The sequence below is a fragment of the Oryza glaberrima genome, chromosome 4, assembly GCF_000147395.1.
Source record: "Oryza glaberrima chromosome 4, OglaRS2, whole genome shotgun sequence".
Taxonomy (NCBI): domain Eukaryota; kingdom Viridiplantae; phylum Streptophyta; class Magnoliopsida; order Poales; family Poaceae; genus Oryza; species Oryza glaberrima.
The window spans coordinates 20,365,124-20,385,489 of NC_068329.1; the positions used below are offsets into that span (position 1 = coordinate 20,365,124).

The window sequence follows — 20,366 nt, forward strand, 5'->3', positions numbered from 1 at the left end:
TTTACTGTCTCTAGATCTAACATATATTAATTCTTTCTTTTTTTAATGCAAAATCTATTTACTCTTGCATAGATGAAAAGTATATCAGTTAATTAGTATATTTCCTGGTGTGTATCTCAAACACAGCTGAATTATGCTCACATAAATGCACGCAAATGTTTAAACATGTTAGTGGAAACACTAAGTTGCAGCCTGAACTCCTGAAGGATTGCACAGGGTACTATGAATGGGACTCGATGATGCTAATGCTGTTATGCTTATCGTCATCTCTCATGGAGATCTTTAGGGCCTTCTCAAGATGTGACACAACTTGCTCCATGGACGGACGCTGCTTCTTGTATCCAGTGCATGAAAGGGCAAGCTTCAAACTGAGATCAAATGCCTCTGTCGAGTACTCTCCGTTCAGCCTAGGATCAGCAAACTCCAACACGTTGCCTTCTCTGATGAGCATGGAAGCCTGAGGAACGAAGGTATGGATATCAGATTCAGCACAACCGATCATTTAAGACGAATACTTAATATCTGGCTGACTGTTTATAATCTTACCATTCGATCCAATGACATTGGTTTAGCAGTGTTCATGATATTGATTGCTCGTTTTCCTGACAGGAGTTGTAGGAGCACCATACCAAAGCTGTAGACATCCCCTGCAGCATTTACCTTGTGATTGTGGCGATACTCTGGATCGACGTATCCAAATGTTCCTCTAACTTCGGAGCTTACGTGTGATACTCCTATGTCAATGACTCTTGACAGTCCAAAATCCGACAATTTGGGTTCCATATCAACCCCAAGAAGTATATTGGTTGGCTGTAACGGCACAAATGAGTTTGACATTGCTTAAATTTGCAGATGTACTAGAGTTTTCCAAATCATGCAACCAACCTTGACATCACGGTGAACAATGCAGCCTTCAGGATATATGTGAAGGAACCAAAGGCCACAGGCGCTGCCAAGTGCAATCTGCATCCTCTGAATCCATGACAGGTTCTTATCCTTCCCTGTAAGCAAACAATTTATTTCTAGTAATTGTATAAGAGTATGTAGAACATGCTCTTGTTTGCCAAGAAAGGTACTCACCAAATAGCCATTCTGACAGGTTACCGTTGATACATAACTCATATACAAGAAAACATTCCTCCTGCCCATCGCAATAACCTCTTAGTGACACAAGGTTTGGATGTCTCACATGTGAGAGGCTTGTAACTTCCCTTAGGAAAGTTTCTGCATGCTCGTTCTTAACGATGTGCTTTACAGCAACAGGCCAGCCATTTGCAAGCACTCCTTTGTACACTTTCCCTGAAAAATCACATAATAAAGAAGATACATCCAACTTTCAGGGCAAGAAATAACCCGTTAAACATGGCTATTATCTTACATATCTCATTTTCTCACATCACAATTATGTATTGCATCTGCATGATGGAATAAGGATTTCAAGTCCAACTGACTAATATTGTCATTTACCTGCAATTCCCTGACCAATGACATTCAGTGGACTCAGGTTTTCAGTTGCGTCGTAAATCTCTTTGGTACACATCTGTTTGCAGGTAACCTCCTCATACTCAACAGATACAGCAGTGACCTCTGCAAGAAGGATGCATGAACTATATTGCGATATTACTGAGTAAAAGAAACCAGTATGTGCAAAGGGGTTGCATGATTAGTGAAATTACCAATATCTTTCTTGGATCGTTTCAGGTTGTGTGCTCTTCTTTTAAGATGGCACGAAATTGAAACTACCCCAACAATCACCACCGTGATGAGGCATCCGAGCAGTATTTCATATCCTGCATACAATTCTCAGGAGCAGAAAAAAGAAAAGATAATACAGGAAAAGGCAGAGGTAAGAGACACAAACCTCTATGCATTTAGCTTATCCCTTATGGAATGATGTATGGAAAGACAGGATTGTTTTTCTTTCAAAGTGATTGTTCTACCTGTATCAAATGAATATCATGGTCACTCTCTACTCAGTCGTTATTAGCAATGATGGCAAGCCATTGCCGGCCAAGAGGAAGGAAAGACAGAAGCCAAAGCACAAAATACTATTGGATCATATATGGTTGGTTCGGGTTGGGATTAGAATCCGACATCAATAGAACTTCTCATGTTAGTATACATTTTTTGGTTGCTTTGCATCATTGCATGGTTTCAATCCATTTTGTTCCCTTCTGATGATATTCTAGCTGATTAGTTTAGTGGCTCAGGAAATAGATTAAAACCTTCAATATTGTGGACACTTACTAATGGGTTGTTGAGTCGCCCTAGGTCCAATAGCGGTTTCAGAATATCACAACCATTCTGTGATTATGTTAGCGGTTGTTGAGGAGCAGTAGACAAATGTGGCAACTCTATGCAATGTGGAAATATATATAATATAAGCAAGAAACTTCCTCAACTTTGACAGCTTCGTATCAGCCAAATGAGTAAAACAATAATGAGATGACGTCCATTTAGAAGAATAGCCACTGGAACAAGCATCTTGGATTGGAGTTTAATGTTTTGTACACTTTACACCCCTGTTCTTTAGAAGCAACTTACAATGTCTTTTGTGGACAGTTAGTATTTTTTACTACTGTTTGGCCTGCTCTTGTCTTGATATGTTTGTTGGACATGTAGATCCTAGTTACTGCAATTGAGTATCCTAATTACAGATCAACAGAAGCACTCCACAAGCCTTTGACCAGTAGGAAATATGCATTAGTATTATGTTATGTGGTAGGCCCTTAAATTTGCATGCATGAGTGTTTAGGTAGTGGTCATGGGTTGGATTCCCACTTTCCCAGCCTGTAACCTCCTTTTCTCTGAATGCTTCACTATACTATTGAACTCCTATTTTTCTTATGTGCATTTCAAAAACATGTTAATCTAACTAGCCAAGTAATTTTCTATTATATTCTTCTGCATATTTTTCCTTTTTTTTAATTTCAATAGTTTCTGAAAATACATCCAGCACATTTCAATAACATGTTAGCTAATGAGTCAAGTTCTTTTTTCGAGAAAAAAAAAGAATTTGATACTGTATTTTTCTTCACTTTATTCTTTTTTGAATTAGAAAAGTTGCAACTTTTTATTGACGGCACTATTTTTTGGGGGACCGTTATGCACGTCTCAAATACCCATCTTAAAAGTCCTGTGTCCACAACTTCTAGGAGCCTGGGAGGTGTCCTACCATATTTCCTTAAAAAAGAGGAGAGAGGGAGAGGCTACTGCATGAGGTCACCAAACTCGCATCGACCAGACTTATTAGTGTGGGAATTTGATACCGATGTTTCAGCTGTATTAATGCGTTCAGATTTGGTACTGCTCTATTTCAACTTCAACAGTACCCAAACCAAGATTTGATACCATCTTGTTTCAACAGTATTATACCTTCGAATGCCTCTTCAAAGAGATATTCCTTAGCCAACAATTCCTCTTCACCTCTTGTTATGCATCTGAAAGTAACTCTGAAGGAATATCAAAAAAAAAAAAAAAGAAAGTAACTCTGAAGCGAAGTACTTGCTTTATTGTTTTTTTTTTAAAAAAAAAACTCAACTATAGAAATTGGGCCCTGTGAAAGGGTCCAGTTAATTAATACCCAAAATACGCTTTCATGGCCCAGTCGCAGGCACAAATTAATAAATCAACTTGCCACCTAACTTGAGCAGTTAGAATTCTTAAAAACTAAGAATGTTTCAGAGTAAATGGGAAGCATCTGTGATACTATTATTCCTGTAAATGAATGAGCACTATTCTTCTCTACTATTCTTCTCTTGTCCTTTTTCTAATAGTGAGGATCTTACATACAGTATCTCTGGTAACAACATGAATTCTTTTCCCTGTTTGGTCATCTATCTCATACTTTCTACGCCATATATTACCTTGTCTCAAGTTAAATTGCTGTTTGAGGAAAATCTAACCAAAATTTGTAATGTTTTTGTATTTTTACTACTATTATAGAATCACTTTCGGTGCATATGTTCACTTTCTTGGATTCTTATATATTAACATCCTTCAGTAAAATCTTCATATTAGTACAGGAAATAACCACCTTTCTATCTGGGTTCTTTCCTCTGTTAAAATTATCACTAGCAAATAGCTGGAAAATTTAAAAGCCCTTGCCTCTAAGAACTTCTTGCAATATTTTGTGCCCAGCTTCTCATGCGGTTTTCCATAAGCCATAGTTCTCTCCTGATCCCATGCATGCTACATATCATACACATCTCATGTCATGCTGACATTTTCTTTCAGATAAATCTCGAGCACAGGATAGCATGGATGGAACCTCCAGGAAACAGCTAGCTGACAGTCGCCTGATGATCATATCAACTAGCAAGATGCAAATTCAGATTGCGTTACAAGCCTCGGTTGAAATGAGCGGCAAGTGTTCACTGCGCAGCCTGGGATGCAGACTCGACAAAGACAATACGCCCCAAAGGTTTTCTCCCTTCGCCTTTTGTGATGCAACAGCACATCTGCCAATTATGGGTATGAACAATCTCACCTTCAACGGGAGATGGATAGCAGCATCATGCTTAGGGACTAAGCATGTACGTACGGACTACTAAAACAGCATAAGTAAAGGTGAGGATATACATATGTCTAATTTCAGATCGATGATTATTGGCAAAACCTGTTCTGCAATTGGGCTTGTTAATTTATTTTAATTTAACAAAACGATCGATTCTTGTGCATGCTAAAAGTAGGAGTAGTATTATTTGCACAGCTTCGTATAGCCACTTCGTTTGTAAAGCCCAAGAAAACAAAGCTGCCCTTTTCTTTTCCTTTTCAAAACTCTTGCCCATAGTTGGTCACTGCTTGCCAACTACTTTGGGGGCAGAAAAAGGAAAACCTGAAACAAGAGAATAGTACAGCATACTAGCCTTGATTTTTTTTTTTTCGCTATTACCTTCAGCTGTTCAGCTGGTATCTACTCCTACGTACCGAGTTAGATTCATCAATAGCCTCCTTCTATTGGGCTATTGGCTACAGATTTTGTGAAGTTATTATCGGCTTGTGCCATATACAAATTTTGACCAAATATTTGTTGTTCCTCAAAGCACGGTTACCTTGTACACAGGAACCTACACCGAAGTTCGTCGTTCCGATTATAATTTTTTTCTAAGAACCAATTAAAATTTTTGAACATAGTAACGGGATCAGGGCATGGAGCAGTTCATGCTTGAGATATCCTGCTTTTGATACCAATTTGATGATAAGCCAGAAATGTTTAATTTATACTGGGTAAACAATGAGAAATGCTAGCTGATGAAAGGTATCCACTAATCCACACCTTTAATTGACTGCTCTTATTGAAAGTGGAGCAAGTTAACCTTGCATGGCTCATATGTGGGGCAGCATATATAGTGCACCAAAGTACCAAACATAATGTCAGTGTATATACATACATGATTAATTCCTTCGAGGTAAGCCAAATGAGAGGGGTGACTTAGTTATGTGCATATAATTAATACGATCTACATAATTGTGAAAAAAATATAATTTATTTTGACAATACAGATTATTCTTTAATTTATCACTGCAAAAATGAAAGGCTAAACTCAATCGACACATGCAAGGGAAAGATAAATCAAATCCAGCTTTTTAGAATTCTCCAATATACGCAACCAAAAATTAACTTGGTTAGATGAATTTGGCCTTACATGCATGTTTGTAGAGTTACACCATTACATACTTTTCTGCAGGCATGCATCTCTAACATTTTCTAACCATTTGGATGTATGCATAAAATTAAGGAGGACACATACATGCCACTAAGTTGTAAAATGATTTTCCCTTCCTAAATCGTAATATATTTTAATTAACTACTTTATAACAGGAAAACAATTTTCTAAAAGAGGTCTTACCCGTTATACACAATTAACAGAGTGTTTTTACCGTGATAAAGAATATATCATATTTTAAGAAGAAGAAGAAGAAGAAGAAGAAGAAGAAGTGTATAGTTTTTAAACTTATCTAATAACAAGGTACTAAGAGGTGGCACCACAGATTAATACTAAAAATTATAATAGCTCCTTAAAGACCATAAAATCACTCCACATATATAATACAAGCTCACCACGAACAAATCGTTGTCTTCAAGAATTATGCATACATATTCTAATGATGAATAAATGTGTAGTGAGGCAAATGAACAACATGAATTTCCAAGTAAAAGAGTGTCAATTTTTTTAAACGAACCGGCGCGAGACTATACCAATTTCATTGAATATAATATAGAAGAGTTTTATATCCCCTATGCTAGGGTGAAACTAGAAAAAAAAAACTATACATATGTAAGAAGGTTAATTAACTTAGAAAGGTGCTTTGCCCCAGCAAGAGCCAAAGCTTTCCTTCCTCTTTGATCATATAGCTAGGAGACCTATTTTCGTCGAGAGCTCTTTGTGTTGAAATGATTTTTTTGTTTCGTTCGTTTCAAACTTCCCAGGAAACTAGCAGGGTTAGAGTGTAGACTCCTTTTCTCGATGTATGTTGGCCATAAATTCCGGCTTCTAAGCCGCCAGCGCTAAACAGCTCTGATGCATGCATCCATGTTGCTATTAATGTCCAAATTTTTATACAGTAAAAAATGTCAAATTGGTTGAGCTACTATTTATAAACGAAAGCAGTAGTAAAAAATGTTCTTTTTAACGTCAAACTTTTATACTTCTACTTTTAGCCGCTTCTTTGTTACTCGATTTGTCCTTAAAAAAAAGAGTCGACCTAAGATCGAGGCCTCCCTAGTACAATGAATCTGGATATAGGAGATGTCACATCCTCTCCTAGGCTGCCCTTTTTTGAGTCATAGGGAGTAAATCACTAAGAAAGAAACGGCGAATAAACCCTCTACCTTAATAATATTAAAATACTTAAATTTAGCCGTGGCTTATAATAGCTGAAGGTCTACCGCGCGCCCTACCGATAGCAGAACACTTAATTAAGTTCATGCATCTTATCTAGATGCACGGTGCACCGTACCACCCCAAGATATTTCACGATATTTTCACGCATATGACCACACCCGGTGTGGACACATCTCACATGATGAGGATGAGTCGTCGTCGTTTGCACTTGCAATATGACCAGCTATGCATGAAAGTGTGACCACCAAAGGTAGTACGTCTCGTGGGGGACTCGCATTGACAGTGCTGTGTCGAGAGATACACAACACTATAGCTATCTACATAGCCTGCAGGACCAAACCCCCCAAACCCCGGTCGATCGTCAAAAAAACGCGAAAAAGCCACCCAAAACCGCGAGCGCTTTGCTGCTGCTGCTGCTGCTGCCGCAAACCCTTTTTCCCCACACGAACACGGTCGATCGTTTCGATCACCAAAACCATCGTGGTCGTGCGCTCCAGATGATGGAACATCTACACGCTACCCCACGTCGGCTTTAGCATCTTATCCCATCGGTAGATCCGGGCCGTTCGGTCTCGGCTTTTATCCCGATCGCGCGATCGGCGCCGTCCGATGCCGATCTCCCCGATCGGGCGCCTTTAGCTCTTGTATCTGGACCGGAAGAACCCTAGCTGTCTGGCTAAGGTAGCTCGCAACTACCGGCCTAAAGCATAGCTCTACTGTGTGAGTGTGTGTGTGTGTTCACTACTGGATAGTACACAATGCAAGAGCTAAGCTGCAGCTGCAAGCAGCCATGCAAGAGGGAGCCTGGAGCACAGCTGAGCTAGCTTCCTCTATAAATTGAGGTGAGGCCTCTCCTCACCTTCCTAAACACCAAGAGCTAGAGACAGCAACTCACCAACCACTAGCTATAAGCTTATTGCCCTAGACTAACATAGCTAATTTCAACTAATCTCAATCAGTGACAACTTTTATTAAGTAGCTTAATTAGTTAGTTAGTTAGAAGAAGAGGGAAGGGGAGAAAGCTAGTATATGGGAGGGAGGTCGTTCCTGTGCATCTTCAGCTTCTCGAGGAGGTCGAGGCGGTACTACGCCGACGACGAGGCGGCGGCGGCGAGCGACTGGGAGCGGCCGGCGGCGACGAGGCTGCGGAAGGTCCGGTCGAGCGACGAGGACAACGGGTGGTGGATCGGCGAGCGCGACGTCGACCAGAAGGCCTCCGACTTCATCGCCAGGTTCCACCACCACCAGACCAGCCTCGTCGTCTGAAACTACTCCATCGATATAGCTAGCTAACTCGCGATACAGGACCGCAGCTAGCTAGCTAGATGTAGTATTATTATATATATTATTACATGTATGCGTATATATGCTGTAATGTGTGTGTGCAATATATATATATATATCCTGACATATATATATCGATGAATAATACATATATATGCAGCTGGCTAGCTAGCTAGGGCATGCATGACATGAGATGAGGGCCGGAACTGCTATGTATGAATGTACAAATATAGTTTTAATTGTTTAATTAGCACTGCTGATGATATATAATAATAATAATAATAATAATAATAATAATAATAATAATAATAATGAATAAATATGTATGATATTGTTTATAGTATGTCTCCCATGCATGCATGGCCTTGTGGAGTTGTGGTCACCCCTCTCTGATCTCTCGATCTCCATGCATGTATATGGACATATAGATTGTAACCATGCATGCATGTCACGGTATTTGGTGGCAATTAATTAAACTAAACGCAGATTGAAGTTAATTAATTATTAAACGCCGGGTTTGTTTAGCCCTTACATCTTATAGTTTGCACATGTGTGCCAGAGAAAGACCAAATTACAAATCAGAAGTTTATCTCTAAAACATTATTAAAACATTCAAAATATCTGAGTTACGTCAGGAAGGATCAAATATCTCGATCAGCTTCTGAAACAGGATATGCTGATCAGTACTCAAACGTTCTGAACTAGCCTATTCATGAATAAAGTTTGCACCGTTTCAATAACAAGATGCTGGCCTGTCAATGTTTGTCTACTCACACAACTAGTCATTCTACATTTTACAAAAAAATAATTTGAGTAGTTACCTCCTTTATTATCTCAACGTATACATATACAAGAAAAACACACGGGGCTTTAAGATAAATATAATTAGTATAAACAATTGTACCATAAGAAATTATCGTCATCAAAGATATATATGTGCTAATTTAAAGCTACTCCATATAATCACATACTTATTCAATTTAATTATTTTCTGAAAATTCCATAACAAAAGCTAGCTACTTCCTTATTCCAAAATCTAAGCATTTCTAGCTCTTTAGCAAAACCTAACTTAGAGAGAAAATATCATCTTTTAGTCACTTCGGTGATATCAAATTTTAAATTTTGAATTGCTTAGATTCCCTTTCCAACTATATGAAAATGTATAGCTTTCTATGCATTGGAACCGGTGCCCCATATATTATGGTATAAATTTTGAATTCTAGAAATATTTATATTTTAAAATGGAGGGAGTAGTATATTAGCTAGATTGATAGGCACACCTTAATTATAACTGATATTACATGATACAACCACACATGCATGTTTAATTAAGCAGATGTGCATCTGGATTAATCCAACGTAAAATTAACCATGAGTAGTCAAATACCCCCCCCCCCCCCCATTTTTAAATGTATGACACAGTTGAATTTCGGACATAAAATTTGATTATTCATTTCATTTAAGTTTTAGTGTAAATATGAAAAAAAATATATAAGTCATGCTTAAAATAACTTTAGTGATATAACCACAATAGAATAAAAGTACATAGTAACTTTAATAAGACAAACGTTAAAATATGATGTAAAAAATCAACTATCATACATTTAAAAGAATACTACTCTCTCCATTTTCTTTTAATTGATACTTTCAACTATACACGCAAAATTAGGCTATATATCCATTATTATATTTTCTAGATATGACCATTTTACCCTTAGGATATTTCTTAATGTTGTGGATAGCATGTGGATAGATGTGGAAGTTTCTAGAATATAAAGTACTGTAGCTACTTCCTCCATTTATATTCAATAAGCATTTTCAAGATTTAAAATTTATACGACCATGATATTAACATTTCCCCGTAGTATGAGGTATGATTACATATTGATCAATAGGGTTTTTTAGGTACTCTCGAATGATTGTGAGTCATCCATTTTCTTTAATTAGATGCAATGAATATTATTTTATTATACTATATCCGATAATATGTGTAGTAGAAATTTTGTAAGGTTAAAACTAAAAATCAAATATATAACACTGTGATCAATTCACATGTTATATATATGGCACATTAAAATGGATGAATTGGTAAGGATACCTTACCAAAGTTTTGAATAAAATATTCCTGTACTCATGAAAATCGATCTATAGTTAGATTTAAATTAATTCTACCACTACTACAACAAACAAGTAATAGTAATATAATTTGGCTGATGATCGATGCACTAGACTGTTTTTGTTTAGTTGAGAACATTATATACCCAGCTAATTTTTCTCATATATACGTCTGCAGTAGTGCTGGCATTACGCTGTTCTTTCGACGGTCAGGAGATATTAACGCCACAGTAATTAATTAACCGAATACCGAGGACGTTTTTTTTTTACAGTGTGCGATGCATGCTTCATGCTTAAGCACAGTTAAAACGTAAAGTACATATGCATGAGCTTACTTGTAATTGCATGCAACCAACAGGATGTGACGAAGAAAAGCTTTGCACTGCACTTGAAATGGCTTCTACAGAGGAATGAGCTTTTTGTTGGGAAAGCAACTCAACTGGAAGCCTAGAAGAACTATTCGGCTCAGAGCTCTAGGTCTTTAGCAACTGAAAGTCACTCATCAGTGCTGCTTTGTTCTTGCTTTTCTCTTCTTGTCTACTACAAGATTATTCTCCATCATCATATATCACTTGTCTTCTTCTCTCTCCTGTTCTCATCAATCTCATCTCTGATACCGTACATATGCGCATCCATGGTTCAGTACGTACTTGAATTTATACGCACACTGTACATCAATAATTCCGATATCAGTTAGCATCTGATATAAATCTTCCTTCTGATATTGACAAGTATCTTTTTGTTATGAGAAACAATGGGATAACAGTTGCATATATTGTAAGGTTAGGCAAAAATTGCTGTTTGGAATTTTCTATCCTTAACACCTACATATACCCTGAATTTTCTATCCTTAACACACCTACTCCCTCTGCCCAAGAATAGCACATATGAAGCCTGAAATTTATCCAATAATATAAACACATCCCGGCTTACTTTCTTACCCCAACTAACTTCTATGTAATTTTCGCATCTACTTTCACACTCACTTCAACCTCAACATATACTCTTTTAAAGACCCCAATGATTATGGTGAGAAGTGAATCTACCATCACCACCATCATTCACATGTGAATCTTCCAAATAGTAAGGCACCCTAAGCTATCAAATAAGATAAAAAAAATTATAAAAATTATTATCTGAAGATTTTTACAATGAAAATAATTTTATTTTAATTTTTAGGCTGTATAGTGTACGGTGGGCTTCTGTTTTTAATTCTCGTTGTGTTTTTCATATTTTTATCTAGGCTTCAAAGTATATGGTGGGCTTTTCCTTTTTTGTTTCTGCACATGGGTATTCGGCCATTATACTCCAGATGTGTTTATATTATTCTTGGATGGAGGAAGTACACATACAAAATAACTTCAGTACTGTATATCCATGAGATATGTTAGGTAAGAGCCCTTCTCATCAATTTGGTAGCTTCCCCTAGATTGTTCCAATTCCTTGAGAAAGTTGCAGAAAATGTAGTCTGCTTATCTCTCGTCTCAGCATATGCGTGTCTTGTCCTCATCGTATTATCCCTTTAGTCCTAATTCCAAAGCACAAGCAATACAAACGTACATGGTGCAAGACGGACAGGGCATGAATCACCTTTACAAATGTCATCGATCGATTTGTGATTCCTGTATATATACGTACTTCTGAAACTGGTAGCTGTCTAGTTTACACGCCGTTGTCATCATCGTCTAAATAATTAAGCATGCGTTCTCAAATATTAACATGAAGCTGATTATATATACCAGATGATTATATTTTGTGGCAACTTGTCAGTAGGCATTCTGGAGTCTTGTTTTTTGCTAACTAAACTACTCGAACAGTCTTGATGGCTATAGCTCATGACCTAGCTAGTAGCTAGGAAGGCATTTCTGAAAAATTTAGGCAGAACAGTGTCAGGCCAAAAGCCCAAAACTCAGCAGTTTAGATATGCACACAGAAACTCCGATCGATCTGAAGTGCAGGACAAGCTTCATTCATTCAGGTCATAGATGCATGAACTGAGACCACCATGGCCTCTAAATCATCAGGAGAAAGCTAATAGCAAAGCTGAGAACGAAACATTGAAAGCTACAAATCAGTTTCCATTTTATTCCCCCCTTTGATCCCTGTGACCTGATCCTGCAGAGATAAGCATGGTTGGTTAAGCAGCCCAGAAGAAAGAACACTAAAAGCCAAACCACACCCTTCATTCCGGTGTATGACAGGTCGAGGTCTACATGCCAAAGCTCTGCCCTTTACACAACATTTTTTCTTGCTGGGAGAAGCTTCATCTTTGTCTCAAGGGTATATGTCCTGATTCTGCAGCCATTGCATGGCTTCCCAATTATTAAGGTCATGTCGTCTTCAGGACGGGATGTGTGTCTCTGACAGCAGATGGCCTTTTTTCTGGGTCAAGCCGCCGGGTCGTTCTCCGACTAACTGTCATGGAACCCACTTGGCAATCCACCAGTAATCCCCTGTTTGTGATCAGGTTTAGCAGTAATGCTGAAGTCATGCAGACACATCAGAGTTTACCAAGCAAATGCAGAAGAAAATGGCACATAGATAACACAGGACAATGAGTACTACAGAGAAGTTCAAATTTGAAAGTTGAAAGGTGTATAATCTATTCATACTTTGATACCTGCAGATTTATAGAATTGTAGCAGTAGGAGAAAGTTCAGTTGAAGAAAAGTGATGAACAACGTGAAGAGACTAGTGCTTAGGTAAAGCAAAGCGATGCACAATTTGAAATGGTAAGGAGTGCTCGTCTCTAATTGTGATTTGCAAACTTACATATTGTCGCGGACCCAGCAGCAGCATAACTTCTGGTTTGCACGAATGAGCTGAATGGCTGATGGTATGTATACAGCAGAACACTGGAGCGACCCTATCCTGTAATCTAATTCTAATTGTTCTATTAACAATTTGTCTATGGAACAAAACCAGATGTAGTGCTTCTAGCAAAGACTACAGAGCGCAAGATTGTTGTCAAGTGAAATCCTTGGACCTCCGTGTTTCACATTCAGAAGCTTGATTTCTTCTGATTTGGTGGCAGTTTTCTCCTCCAAGCACCTAAATTTGCAGCCCCAAAACTCAGAAGAGTGCAGTATCCTTCACATGTACAGTAGAGACGCATATTTGCTTCTACACGACTGTAACCGACATGTTCCCATGTACGTTGGCAATTCAAACACCATTTTGATTGCAGCTTAACTTCTTTCTTCCTGCCCAACAGAAACAAAAGGCCACATAAGGATGTTGCAGTTTAAATAAGATTGCAGGGACAAAAGGAGGTGCATGTCAAAAGGAATTCAAAGCTTGTAGCCTAATACTTACTGAGAAGATTTCACAGCAAACATTTAATGTGCTGAATTTTTCACTTGCTAATACCTTGTCTAAGGGAAAAGGATAGTACTATGCAATGCCACAGAATATATTAATAATGGCATGAATTGATATTTAATACTCCACATTATACAATCATAAACAGAAATCTACATATTAATGAAAGTATGAAACACAGCAGAGTATGTTTAAGGACGCATACTACAAAGAAACAGGAGGTTCTCCAGCAGCTTCCTAATTGCTCTTAAATTTCTCAGCTACTTGGGAGACTCAGATAGTTTGATGGTGAGCACCAACTCACCCATGCATAATCTTAAGTTGCTGGAGGGTAGTGAGGGCATGCTCATATTTGAAAATATCCTCCTGAAAGCTACAGAGTGGACTGGGAACTGGCCAGTCCTTGGTTAGTGGTAACGAGTTACAACTGGAAACCTCCAAGCCTCATTACTGGACCTTACAACTGCAACAAATGTGCAAGATAAATCCTGAACTTAAACTTTGAAACTAGATTGGCTATATAGTAGCCAAATGACCAGAACATAAGGTTTTCAACTCCCATCTATTCTATCTCTAATTTCACAAGCTAAAGATGAGTGCACTTTACACCTGTTTGTGATCCATCAAATGTAATGTTTGCAAACCTATGCTGGTCTCTACTAAGGAGTAAGGACTTGCTAAAGAAACTAACAAGACATATTTCATGTTCAATTAAAGAATTCGGAGTAGATTCAACTGATGGGGGATTAAGCAAAGCCTACTAAATATAAGTTTGATGAACATCTCAAATGATACCTTGCAAAGCCTCCAGTTAGCTTAATGTATGATATCCCATAACTCCTCCAATATCATCTGGGTTTGTTGGTCTATTTCCAGGTTTAGGTAACCATGGAAACAATTTAGTGAGGCCTTGCCTTTCAGAATCAGCATTCTCTTGTCTACCATTGACCCCATATTTCTCCCTCTCAATTGCATCCATAATATCCTCCCGAGCCACAGTATTGCCACCTGTAAAAATCCAAGATCAGTATATTCAATAGCAGATTTTTCCATCAGAATGAATTAACCATCCTTAAAACAACAAGAAAGTAGATAAAAGTCAATAGCATGTTTATTATGATTTCTCCAGTAAAATATCAAAATATGGTGAATTAAGTCAAGGCACCTAAAGGGAAAACATTTCAGTTGTAGTCTCTGAGAAGAATAAAGAAGGCATATATGGTCTAGCTTTCTAAACCTTGTAACTCAAAGAGCTGTTCAATGTAGCAATAATATTACTTGCATTAAGGTGATAAGTGGAGTACAAATGTACAACATAAATTTTAACCTACCCCTTCGAGCAGCTAGTAACGCAGCCTCATTCACAATGTTTGCTAGATCCGCACCAACCAATCCTGGTGTTAAACTAGCAACCAGATCACAAATTATTTCAGGATCCTCTTCCAAAGGAACGTCCCTTAAATGAACAGCCAAAATATTCCTTCGCCCCTCCAAATCAGGCACACCAACCAAAACTTTTCTTGAGAACCGACCAGGGCGACACAGAGCAGGGTCCAGTGCTTTAGGCCTATTAGTAGCAGCCATGACAATAACTTTCATGTCCGAGTCAAAACCATCCATCTCAGTAAGCAGCTGTTGATAGAGAAAGCAAGCAGTTCTTCATTCAGTAGTATCATTTGAATCAGAGGATAGATAAAATCAAGGTGCTAGAATCCTACCTGGTTTAAAGTTTGGTCCCTCTCATCATTAAAACTTCTACCTCGACTTCCACCCACAGCATCAAGTTCATCAATGAAAATTATAGATGGGGCAGCTTCTTTGGCCTCCTTGAATAAATCCCTTACACGGGCTGCTCCTCTTCCAACGAAAACTTCAACAAATTCACTAGCAGAAACAGAGAAAAAGGGAATTCCAGCCTCTCCTGCAACTGCCCTTGCCAGAAGAGTTTTCCCAGTTCCTGGAGGCCCAACAAGCAGAACACCCCTGGGTAATTTAGCTCCGAGCTTCTTGTAGTTCAGTGAACCATGCAAGCAACTCACTACCTGCGTTAGAAAATTGCAATCTGTCACATTTAATACATACTCATAATTATTTCTAGCGAGGAAAATTAAGAACATGGATATTAATTGAAACTGATGCATTAGTTATTAACATTCCCGCAATCATCACGAACTTCAGAGTTGAGAGTTAAAAAATGGAAGTACTAGTTTTCTATCCAACTGTATATTACTGTTTTATACTTCCACTTTCTATCATATATATGTATTTATATTTCAGATATCCTCCCAGTCCCAGTATTTTTGTTTTCAACTGAGGATCCACAAAACAAATATGGAGCAGATATTTTTCAGATAATGGAATGGAGCAGATATATGGTTCCTACAACAAAAACAATGTAAAATTTGCAGCACAATCAACAAAATGATTCTTGAATCTACATTTAAGCTTTCAAAACACCTTGTTGACACATTCCTATGTCCTACACTCCACAACTTCCTCTCATCAGTAGAACAACATGACATGGATCCCAAACCCAATTTTCTATTTCCCATCCACCCCACAAGAGAGAAGCTAGTTCAGATGGCACTACTGAGGTAGATACAGTAGCATTAGCATGTATAATAATGAATCATGAGCAAACCATAGCTACCTCGATTATCAACCTAGATATCTGCATTATCAATAGCAAGCCATTCAATAAGTCAAGCAAAGATAAGCAGTCCCAACATTTGGGTATAAATAATTTGCATTCCCATTCATCCCCCACATTGTATCATGTCTACTGATTGTTATCTATGCACACTCATCAAAATCATGAGTAAATCAGTAGCCAGAGAATCCAGATTCACCTCGACGAGTTCCTCCTTGGCCTCATCGACGCCCTGGACATCGTCGAACCCCACTCGCTGCTTCCTCGGCCGGCGCCGCTTCTCTGCGCCGCCACCGGCGGACATCTGCCGCTGTATGAACCACATCATCGGCAGCAGCGACACCCACAGCGTGAGCAGCGTGCTCAGCATGTCCACCAGCAGCCTCCCCGCCGGCCGCGGCGCCGACCGGTAGTCCACCCCGCCGTCCCGCATCAGCCCCAGCAAGAACCCCTCGTCGTGCGGCACCCTCCTCGCGTAGCACGGCCACCTCGCCGCCGCCGCGGCGCTTCTGCGGGCCTCGCCCGCGTCCGCGCCGGCGTCGGCGTCGTCGCTGCCGCCCCCGTCGTCCGCGGCCCTGCGGAAGTAGATGCGGCGGGAGTCCTCCTCGAACGCGACGGCGGTGACGGCGCCCGCGCGGAGGCCAGCCAGGAGGTCCGAGTAGGCCACCTCCTTGGCCGCGTTCTTGGGCAGCGCGAGGCGGGCGGCGAGGAGGAGGACCGCGAGGACGATGGGCGCGGCCGCGGCGGGCGGCACGCGTCGAGCGGCGCGCCGCAGCGCGGCCGCGGCGTCCCCGGGGAGGTCCCGCGGCGACAGCCGCCGGAGCCGCCACCACAGCAGGCGCAGCCGCGGCCGGAGCCGCAGCCGCATCCTCCTCCGTTCCGGCTCGCGGAACCCCAGCCCGGCCTCCTTGTCCTCGTCCACCTTGGCGCGCACCGGTGCCCTCCACCGCAACCGCATCCCATTCCCACCGCGAAGCAACCCGCGGCCATTGCTCGCGGCGAGGCAGCTCCAAGAACCGGGGGGGCTCACGAAGCAAACCCGAGCGCGCGGGACGGAGGCAGCGGCAGCGCACACGGGGGACAAGCAAGCCGCCGCCGCCGCCACCACGGCAGCCATGCCAATCAATCAAGCTCTCTTCGGGAAAACCCAGCCGCTACGCCATTCGATCGGAGAGGACGCGCGCGCGCGAGGTGTTCGAAGGAATTACCTAAGGAGAAGAGAGGAGGATTGCAGCGGCTGCGGTGATTGGATTGCGCACTTGAGGCTTGAGCGACCGCGACGTCTGCTCTGCTCGGGGCTGGGTGATGCGCGAATGGTGAGGAAGATTAGAGGGGAAAAGATTTTTTGTTTTTTGTTTTTCATTTTTATCCACGAGTTGGAGGTTATGGGGGCCTTCCTGATGTTACTGGATGGGCTGCGGTGCTGTGCTGGGCCCTATTGCGGCTACAGGCTCGGTTTAGCCTTGTGCTTGTGGCCTTGGCCCAAGCTCCTTCGGGGCCTTGGGGATGCCGGATTCGAGGATTAGTTCACTTTGACTTCCTTTACTAGTGAACGTATCTTTCTCCGTATCCCTAAACCGCAATACCGGATATTTCGACCCCCAACTATTAAAACCAGCGTAATTTGACTCCATCAGCAGTTGTGGGTAACGGTTTCACTGACGTGGCGCCTATATGGCAATGTTGACTCGGTCTCCGTTCCACGTGAAGTTGACGTGACACTTATGTGTATTAGAATTAAAAAATATGTACGAGACTCATTTGTCATTCACACAAAAAAAAATATGGAATCCACTGCCATATGGGTCCACAGGTCCTTCACCTACCACTCCCTTTATTCCTCTCACCTTGTTTCTTAGCCCAGCGGCGGTGGTGGCGGTCTCCTCCCCAACGGCGGTGGTAGCGGGTTCCTCCCCAGCGGCGTTAGTGCCGAGCTCCACCCTAGCGGCGGGGATGGAAGGGTGAGGGCGCGGTGGTGGAGCTGGGAGGAGAGGCGCAAGACATCCACCTCAATGTGGCCGATCTCGACATCGATGTCGCAGCCGGTGGCTACATCAACCTTGGGACGGAGATGCTCCTTGTCGCCCTTGCGGACAGCCGTGACGACGGGGTATTGGGGCAGCCAAGATGATCTAGAAGACAAGGAATCATCGAAGGTGGTGTTGTTCCAGACATAGACCAGCGGGATGAGCAGGTCCCCCTCGTCTATGATGGCTTGGTGGAAGGCGTCGGGCGTCAAGTAAGATGGGGATAACGCTCCACGCTGAAGCTCATCGTTATCGCTCCACTTCGTCAGTGGAAGGCGTCGCTGGAGACCACTCCTCACTTCGCGCCACCGCCTCAAGGGCAAGACGTGTTGTGGCTCCGCCTTGAGGACGACGAGAGGTAGCTCCGCCTCGATGCCGCGTTGTCGCCGCTCCGTCTCAAGGCGGCGCCCGCCCTCCTGCTCGCTGCCGTCGCTCCGGCCCTCAGCCAACTGCCTCGGCGTGCAGACAAGGAGAAAGAGGAGAGAAAGAGAGAGAGAAGTGAGAGAAAGGGAGAAGGAAGAAGGAAAGAGGATAGACATGTGGGTCCCACATTATTTTCGTGTGAGTGATGAATGGGTCCCGTGCATATTTTCTACGGAGGGAGTGCGTAGTACCAAATAGTATTATACTTTTCTCTATATATATCTGACAATAAAAAAATGATGTAACATCATAATCTGTTAAAAAGCGCCACACGGAATTTTTAATGATGAAGTGGTACTCCCTCTCCCATAAAAAACAAATCTGGATGTGGCACATCCAATACTAGTTGGTTCTTCGTTGAACGGACGAAATAACTAGTAAGAGACAGAGGAGAGAGAATAATAATATTGGTTGATTACTACTCCGTAATAGATATGCTTAATGCCATACATGTAGTATATCCCATTCCTTAGCAGGGCGCGGAGGTAGAGTATGGGAGGGGGTACTCAGGAATCCGGTCAAGAAAATTTTTTTAGTTATAACTCATCGATTTTTCACCATATGTATATCCCCTCAATACAAACTTACGCACACGCATCAACTTAAACTTGATCTAAAGTAAAGTAAATTAAGTAAGAGCCACCCTCCTCCATTACACATACTCCCTTCGTTTCAAAATATTTGACACTGTTGACTTTTTAGCATATATTTGACCGTTCGTCTCATTAAAAAAATTGTGAAATATGTAAAACTATATGTGTACATGAAAGTATATTTAACAATGAATCAAATGATATAAAAAATAAATAATTACTTAATTTTTTTAAAATAAGACGAATGGTCAAATACATATTTAAAAAAAGACAACGGTGTCAAATATTTTGAAACGGACGGAGTATTACGTTGCAAGTATATATGTTGCTGTACATTGTGTAGATGACTTGGAGGAATTATAGCGCCCTGTTTCTTTCAAGCCAATGATTTGGTCCGGGTCACGTGGCGACACATCCAGTTTTCTCGACGACACGGTCTCGATCACAATTCATTTTCCTTCCTTCCGTCCTCACGTATCGATGTCTTCGTGGCTGGCTGCATCTTCCCCCCCCCCCCCCTCCCCACCCCCCCAGCGATACTGACAACCTCCCCGCCCCCACCCCAAGGGTGGGACCCACCGGTCAGCAGGTCAGTGCAACAGAAACCATCAAACCAGCAACGCCGTCTTTCCCCAATCCCCAGTTTCCTGTGTGGGTTTTTTTTACATTTTAGCTCTGCTTGAAAACTTATTTTACAAATATTCCCTCCGTTTCATATCGTAGGTTGTTTTGATTTTTCTTAGTCAAACTTATTTAAATTTGATCAGATTTATAAAAGATAGTATAATAATATTGTTAACATAAAATAAATATATTGTCAAAATATATTCAATGTTATATATAATGTAAATAATTTGGTGTTGTGGTTGTTACTAAATTTTTATATAATTTAATCAAATCTAAAGAATTTTTGACTAGAAAAAAATGAAATGACTTATAACATGAAATAGAAATAGAGAGAGTAGATCTGTGGATAAACTTATTTTAAAATAGACCTATTTTCCTCAGTGCCAACATTATTGGGTCACTAATAACACTGGCACATTATTGGGTCACTAATAACACTGGCACCGACACCCCTTTATCCTCCGTGGTAGCCATTTCA

The 20,366-nt window shown here is 40.8% G+C and overlaps 2 protein-coding genes across 4 annotated transcripts; both read right to left on the reverse strand.

The window, feature by feature from the left end:
• Nucleotides 1-220: 220 nt before the first annotated feature.
• On the reverse strand, nt 221-13,391 carry LOC127770868 (probable receptor-like protein kinase At2g42960). Its single transcript, XM_052296645.1, has 10 exons — nt 13,375-13,391; nt 13,234-13,298; nt 13,020-13,140; nt 12,664-12,728; nt 1,677-1,802; nt 1,468-1,587; nt 1,081-1,299; nt 886-1,001; nt 547-810; nt 221-457 (listed from the first exon to the last, which is right to left on the reverse strand). Exons 1-10 carry the CDS (start codon nt 13,389-13,391, stop codon nt 221-223), a joined length of 1,350 nt encoding a protein of 449 aa, XP_052152605.1.
• On the reverse strand, nt 12,183-17,611 carry LOC127771779 (probable inactive ATP-dependent zinc metalloprotease FTSHI 3, chloroplastic). 3 transcript variants are annotated; one of them, XR_008017207.1, is made up of 6 exons: nt 16,418-17,611; nt 15,287-15,610; nt 14,900-15,200; nt 14,364-14,576; nt 13,020-13,450; nt 12,183-12,700 (listed from the first exon to the last, which is right to left on the reverse strand). XR_008017207.1 is itself a non-coding variant. In XM_052297711.1 (5 exons), exons 1-4 carry the CDS (start codon nt 17,333-17,335, stop codon nt 14,380-14,382), a joined length of 1,740 nt encoding a protein of 579 aa, XP_052153671.1. In that variant the 5' UTR covers nt 17,336-17,611; the 3' UTR covers nt 12,922-13,450; nt 14,364-14,379. The 3 variants fall into 3 exon arrangements, 1 of the variants encoding a protein (XP_052153671.1); XR_008017208.1 differs by having other exon boundaries at nt 12,183-12,728; XM_052297711.1 differs by lacking the exon at nt 12,183-12,700 and having other exon boundaries at nt 12,922-13,450.
• Nucleotides 17,612-20,366: the final 2,755 nt, after the last annotated feature.